At 43.0% G+C, this 6,688-nt stretch overlaps 1 protein-coding gene across 1 annotated transcript; it reads left to right on the top strand.

Moving 5' to 3' along the window:
• The first annotated feature begins 3,958 nt into the window (after positions 1-3,958).
• On the top strand, positions 3,959-6,083 carry LOC145822117 (uncharacterized). Its single transcript, XM_082918715.1, has 4 exons — positions 3,959-4,278; positions 4,699-4,969; positions 5,057-5,206; positions 5,556-6,083. The coding sequence occupies exons 1-4, from the start codon at positions 3,959-3,961 to the stop codon at positions 6,081-6,083; spliced, it is 1,269 nt and encodes a 422-aa protein (XP_082774841.1).
• The last annotated feature ends 605 nt before the right edge of the window (positions 6,084-6,688 follow it).

Genomic DNA, 6,688 nt, shown 5'->3' on the forward strand with positions numbered 1-6,688 from the left:
GTTTAAGAGAAGGAGAATTGGTTCATCACAATTTTTATGATACATCATAATAAAGTAATAAAATTAATAAAAAAATTAAGAAAAATTGAAGAAAAAAGTTTCAGTTAAAAAGAAATTGAGAGAGAACCGGAGGAAGAATTTATTTATTTATTTTTATTTTTTATTTTTTTTACAGTACTCCATTCGTGTTCTACATACCAATAATATAAAAATAAATTATATATATATATAAACATACCTAATAATGCTTATTTTTATACTTTTGCTGGAAGAAAAGTCACTTCTAAAATTAACAAAATGGTTGAGTTTAAAAATAAAAATAACAATAGTTTAATTATGATAATTAAAGTGAGCAACTTTAAAAAGAAAAAAACGACAGAAATAATCAAACCTGTCAATGGTTTGTTGGGAAGAAAACTTTTGAATAAAATAAGAGAAAAACTAAAAATTGAGAGAGAAGGTGTAGGTGTAGGTGTAGGTGTAGGTGTAGGGAATAAGTACTCTAACAAAATAAAAAATAAAAAAATAATAATTGGGCAGTTAAATGAGGGACGTGCAGGTGTGGAACAGTCAAATGAAAGTAAAGTTAGAAATTGACAGAGAACGTGTAGGGGTAGGGAAGAAATATTTAAAAAAAAATAAAATGTAATTAGACAGTAAAGTGAGAGAACTGCAAAATGTGTAGATGTATTATCTAATTTATAGGTGAAAAAAGTTTCAGGAGATTAAAATTGGGCCTCACTTAATAGATAGTGTGAGGACATATTTTTTGAATGACAACACGTGGTTAAGGAGACAATGAAGTGTCAGCCAAGGTGTCATGTGGCCTAGTCCTGATGCCGAGGTGATCTCGGCTAGGCCGATGTTATCTGCGGATATACCGGAACCTGAGATGAGCGGATAAAGGACAAAAGTCCTAGAACAAGGGAGGATCTCAGTCTGGATAAAGATAAAACTCTTATAGAGTTTATCCCTATCTAGCTGAGAGTCCAGGATGAGCATTGAGCCTGAGTCCAATGAAGTTAGGCTTCTATAAGGATCCGGTCGGTGCTGACTATAAAAGCAGGGCATCCCCGTGGGTCTGGGGTATGTGTGATATACTGTGAGCAGTAAGTATTTTCTTGTGAGTTAAGCACGCTTTGCTATCTTTGAGAGATATTTTGGTTACTAACTAGAGTGTCAGAGTACCCCCGGGTGGACGAACCACCGTTGGATTCTTATCTTTCTGTGACAGGTTGTTCGGGCTTAATCTATTCTACCGGTGCTCGCCAGCTAAGTTCCCCCTTCGGTTCTGTGTGGTTGGAAATCAACACCCACAATTTGGCGCCGTCTATGAAAACGTAAGGAGAATAGATGGCCAACAACGGGTAGAAAGAAAAGATTGGGGACAACGTCTAATGTGGGAGTAGTAAACATGTCGATCCTAACACCGATGAAGAAAACCATAATGAAGGAGCACGGGATGAGAATCCCGGGGATAAGGACGTTGACAAGGAGGCATACCCCCTCGAAGAAATCAGGCTGAGATGAGTATTATAACAAAGGTGACCTCTAGGTATGAAAAGATAGATGCCTAAGAAGGGACAGTGAGATGAAGGGAATGGCCAAAAAATTGGCAAATCTACAGTCGGTTGTCAACTTTATAATGCAGAACAACGTTATGCAACCACCATTTCCATTACAAGACATGCCGATGATAGGGGCCAAGACTGATGCCCAGAAAGAAGGGCAGAAACTAATCCCAACAATCCCATAGCATGGTAGGGAAAAGAAGCCCTCACATTGGCCTTCACGAGATGTCGGGCAAGGAGAGTCGATCAGGGGTGACTCACCTCGGACACCTCGGACCAGGGGAACGTATGTCAAAGAGCCTCGAAATATCCAAGGGAAGGGCCTGTGTTTTGACACGGTGAATGAAGAGAAGTCCAAGAAGACACATAACGACATTGGGAGTAGCGCACCAAAAAGACTAAAGTCCGTTGACAGCTGAGCTCCTGGTCAGACTAAGGAGGATTTGAGGGACTACCTACAGAGGAAGCGGTAGAATGCTGAGGTCACATCCCCTGTCAAGCGAAGAACGTCCTTTTCAGTTGAGTTAGATAGGTTTGAGGCCCCAAAAAGGTTTCATATGCCGAGGTTCCAAATTTATGACGGTAAGTCCGATCTGAACTTTCACGTCGGCTTATATCTGAATTCAATGGCTTTGTATACCGGGAACCAACCGTTGCTGTGCGAGGTGTTGCCCTCATCATTTTGGAGAGATTGCATTAGATTGGTTTCACAAATTGCCAAAAGGAACTGTGAAGAGTTGGAAAGGCTTGGCCGAGATGTTTGTGGCCAGGTTTGTTACAAACAAGTTGCAGCCACTAAGGGTAGACTCCTTGATGGTTTTGAAAATTAATGAAGGTGAAATCCTCAAGGCTTATGCCAAAAAGTACTATGAGGTGTTCAACTGAATACCGAGATACAACCAGGAGTTAGCAGTCGTGTCTTTTAAGAACGGCCTGGAGGATGATTGCACACTTCGGAAGTCACTAGCAAATACTTTATCAAAGAGTATGGAGGAGCTTATGACAAGGATCGAGAAATATGCCAGAGCAGAAGAGGATATACTGGGAACAAAGGCATCGAAGCAGGAGAAGATAAAAGGCTCGCCGAAGTGAGGCCGAGGTAATACGGGATTTAACAGGCAAGAATCAAGGCTGAGGGCTGTATAGGTAGTCACCACTGTGTTTCGGATCCCAGTTTATAAAGTTCTAGAAAGGCTCAGGAACCAGTCGTATTATAGAGCGTCGAGAAAATTCCTGGCGAGTTTATGAGGAGAAGCCTTGGGAAGCACTGTGCTTACCATAATGAGGATGGGCACCTGACTTAGGAGTGCAGAGTCCTGAAGATGTATTTGGAAAATCTGGTCAGACAGGGTCACTTGAGGGACCTAGTAGATGAGGCTAGAATGATGAAAGAGCAAGCGAGACTGCCTCAGGCACCGGCAACACCACCTTCACCACAACCACAACAAGCAAAACCTCGGGTGATCAATGTGATCCACTTGAAGGTTAATGAGAATGATATACGAGGAGAGACTCAGAAGGTGAAACACTTACAACATGTGTGTCAGGTCCAGCAAAAGAGGCCCAGGACAAATGAGTACTAGAGATCGATGGTGTCCTTTACTGAGGCAGACCTAGACATGGTGCAGTATCTACACAATGATGCTTTGGTGGTGACCCTCAAGATTAGAGAATACTAGGTAAGGCGTATTCTGATCGACCAAGGTAGCTCTGGTGACATCATGTATGTCAGGTGTTACAAGGAGCTTGGCCTTCATCGCAATGATTTGGAGCAGTCCAACAGCCCAATGCTCGGGTTCAATGGAATGCCGACATGGCCTCTGGGAGATATAAATCTAGAGGTACAGGCGGGCACCAGGAAAGTAAACACAGAGTTTAAAGTAATTGACACCTCCTCCCTTACAATGTTATCTTGGGAAGGCCATGGTTACACACAATGAGGGTTGTTCCCTTAACACTACACCAGCTGTTGCGATTCCCAATGGAACATAGAATTGAAGAGGTTAGAGGGGATTAGGTGCAGGAAAAAAATTGCTCCATGGTAGTAATGAAATCCACCTGTAACGTACGAGAGATAGAAACAACAAAAATTGAAGATGAGGACATGGAAATTATAGATGATGTCGGCAAAGAATTAGCCAAGAAGAGTGAGGAAGCCTTGAAAAAAATTCTGGTCAAAAAAGGGGATGAAGAGCGCTTCTTCCTTCTTGGCTCAGGCTTGGCCAAAGATGAGGAAAGGGAGTTGGAAGCTTTCTTACGGACCAACATAGAAGTATTTGCCTAGATGCCATATGAGATGCCAGGCATTGACCCCGAGATCACATGCCATATGCTCAGTGTAGACAGGTCGGCTAAACCTGTCATCCAGAGCGAGAAGGCCGATGTTGATGCATGTTGAGGCAGTTGAGGAGGAAGTGAACAAACTGCTGGAAGGCAAAGCCATTCACGAGGTGAACTACCCTTCTTGGCTGTCTAACACTGTGGTAGTGAAAAAGAAGAATGACAAGTGTAGGGTTTGTGTTGATTTCACTAGCCTGAATAAGGCTTTCCCCATGGACAGTTTTCTATTGCCCAAGATTAATCAGTTAGTAGATGCCACTTCAGGGCATGGAAGGATAAGCTTCCTCGATACTTACAGGGGATACCACAAGATAGCAATGTATCCCCCTGATGAGGAGAATACTGCATTTATCACCCCAAAAAGGCTGTACTGCTATAGAGTGATGCCTTTCGGGTTGAAAAATGCAAGAGCAACCTACCAGAGGTTAGTGACCAAAATGTTTAGACATCTAATTGGCAAGACAGTAGAAGTGTACATTGATGACATGGTCGTGAAGCCCAAAGAACCTGGGAATCATCTGGCCGACTTGAAGGTGATTTTTGTTATCCTGAGAATATATCAGCTCCGACTCAATGCTTTGAAATGCGCATTTGGAGTCTGGTTTGGTAAGTTTCTGGGATACTTAGTCACCAAAAGGGGCATTGAAGCAAGCCCAGATCAAATCAAGGCCATCCTTGAGTTGAAAAGCCTGACATCCGCAAAACAAGTGTAGATGTTGACTGGAAGGGCCGCAGCCCTGAACAGGTTTATTAGCCGAAGTTCTGATAAGTGTAAACCATTTTTTAGTTTATTAAAGAATGCCACAATTTATTGGTGGACAGAGGAGTGCAAAGTTGACTTGGCCGACTTAAAAAAGTACCTGACAACAGCTCTGGTTCTGTCAAATCCAATTCCTGAAGAAGAATTGTTCCTATACTTAGCAGTTTCAGAGCATACAGTAAGTGCAATGATAATCAGAGAAGAGAAAGGAGAACAAAGGGCAGTATACTATGTGAGTAAAACCCTAGCAAGTGCAGAGACCAGGTATTTACTCTTGGAAAAGTTGACACTAGTCTTGGTAATGGCTTTGAAAAAACTGAATCACTACTTCCAAGCCCACAAGATTGTGGTACTGACTGAGCATCCTTTGAATTCTTTGTTGTAGCAAGGAGATTTGATAGGCAAGGTAGCCAGATGGGCAATAGTGTTGGGCCAATATGACTTGGAGTTTAAGCCCAGAACAACAATTAAGGGCCAGGTTTTGGCCGACTTTGTGGCCGAGTTCACCCCTGGTGCCATTTTGCATCGGACTCCGGTGAGCCGAGGTTTAGGATGCCCAAGGGAGCAAGAAGAAACCCAACTAGGGCCTAAGAATCCCACTCTAGCAAAATAGAAGAAATAAGAGAAACCAAAGCCCTGCGACATTTACATCGGCGATTCCTTTTGCTTGTTTGTTGACAGAAGCTCAAACCGTCAAGGAGCGAGGGCAAGAGTAGTGTTAGCATCGCCAGATGGACAAATGATAGAGCAGTCTATTCATCTGCGGTTCAAGGCCTTAAACAATGAATAGAGTATGAGGCACTGATTGCAGGGCTGAAGTTGGCGGCAACAATGGAGGCCGATGAGGTGGTCATCTTCTGGACTCCTAACTTATTGTGAATCAGGCAATAGGCGAGTATACAGCCCGAGATGAACGAATGATAGCCTATGTTAAAGAGGTTATCAGATTGCTTTCCTTGTTCCAAGATTGTAGGCTACAACAAGTTAGCCGAGATGACAACAATCACGCCAATGCCTTGGCCAACCTAGCTCGTGCAAGAAAGTCGGGGGAGCTGAAGATAGTCATGATTGATTACTTGACAGGACCAAGTGTGGAACCTCTAATAATAGAATATGAGGCAATGTGTGTGGAAATGGGTCCAAGTTGGATGGATGCAATAGTGATGTTCCTCAGAGATGGTAAGCTGCCAGACGACCGAAAAGAGGCACACAAGACCATATTGAAGGCAGCCAGGTTCAGCCTAACTGCAAATGGCCATCTTTACAGGAGATCCTTCACTAGACCCCTTTTAAGATGTGTACATCCCTCTCAGGTTGAAGACTTTCTGTATGAGATTCATGAAAGAGTCTGTGGAAGCCATGTTGAAGGCAGATCGTTTGCTCATAGGTCTGTCACTCAGGAGTACTGGTAGCCTTACATGCAGAAGGATGCTGAAGCCTACGTTAGAAAGTGCAAGAAGTGTCAAAGGTTTGCACCTTTGATACATCAATCGGTAGCTAATTTGAACCCAGTATCCAGCCCATGGCCATTTGCCCAGTGGGGCATAGATCTTGTTGGACAGCTGCCTTAAGCGATTGGGCAAATGAAGTTTTTGCTGGTAGCAACTAACTACATTACCAAATGGGTAAAGACTGAACAGCTTGCGAAGATTTGAGATATTGATGTAAAGAACTTCATATGGAAGAACATCATCACCAGGTTTGGGATTCCAAGGGCAATAATAGCAGATAATGGTACACAGTTTGACCGAAAGCTAATCAAAAGCTTCTGTGCAAAGTACAAAATCAAGAACTACTACTCCACTCCAAGTTTCCCTCAGAGCAATGGTCAAGTAGAAGCATCCAATAAGACTATCTTGGATGGGATCAAGAAGAGGCTGGAAACAGCAAAAGGGAAGTGGGTGGAAGAGTTGCCCAGTGTGCTCTGGGCATATTAGACTACGCCGAGAAGATCCACTGGAGAGTCTCCTTTTGCTATGGCTTATGGCACTAAAGTAGTTATTCCACTGGAAGTTGG

This window comes from Camellia sinensis, chromosome 3, assembly GCF_055761805.1.
Source record: "Camellia sinensis isolate YWXY chromosome 3, ASM5576180v1, whole genome shotgun sequence".
In the NCBI taxonomy this organism is placed as follows: Eukaryota; Viridiplantae; Streptophyta; class Magnoliopsida; order Ericales; family Theaceae; genus Camellia; species Camellia sinensis.

Coding starts and splice junctions, on each gene's coding strand:
- LOC145822117 (XM_082918715.1), top strand. CDS start 3,959: ATGCATGTTGAGGCAGTTGAGGAGGAAGTGAACAAACTGCTGGAAGGC. Junction 4,970..5,056: donor AAAAGTTGACACTAGTCTTG/GTAATGGCTTTG, acceptor TCTTTGTTGTAG/CAAGGAGATTTGATAGGCAA. Junction 5,207..5,555: donor CCATTTTGCATCGGACTCCG/GTGAGCCGAGGT, acceptor ATTGTGAATCAG/GCAATAGGCGAGTATACAGC.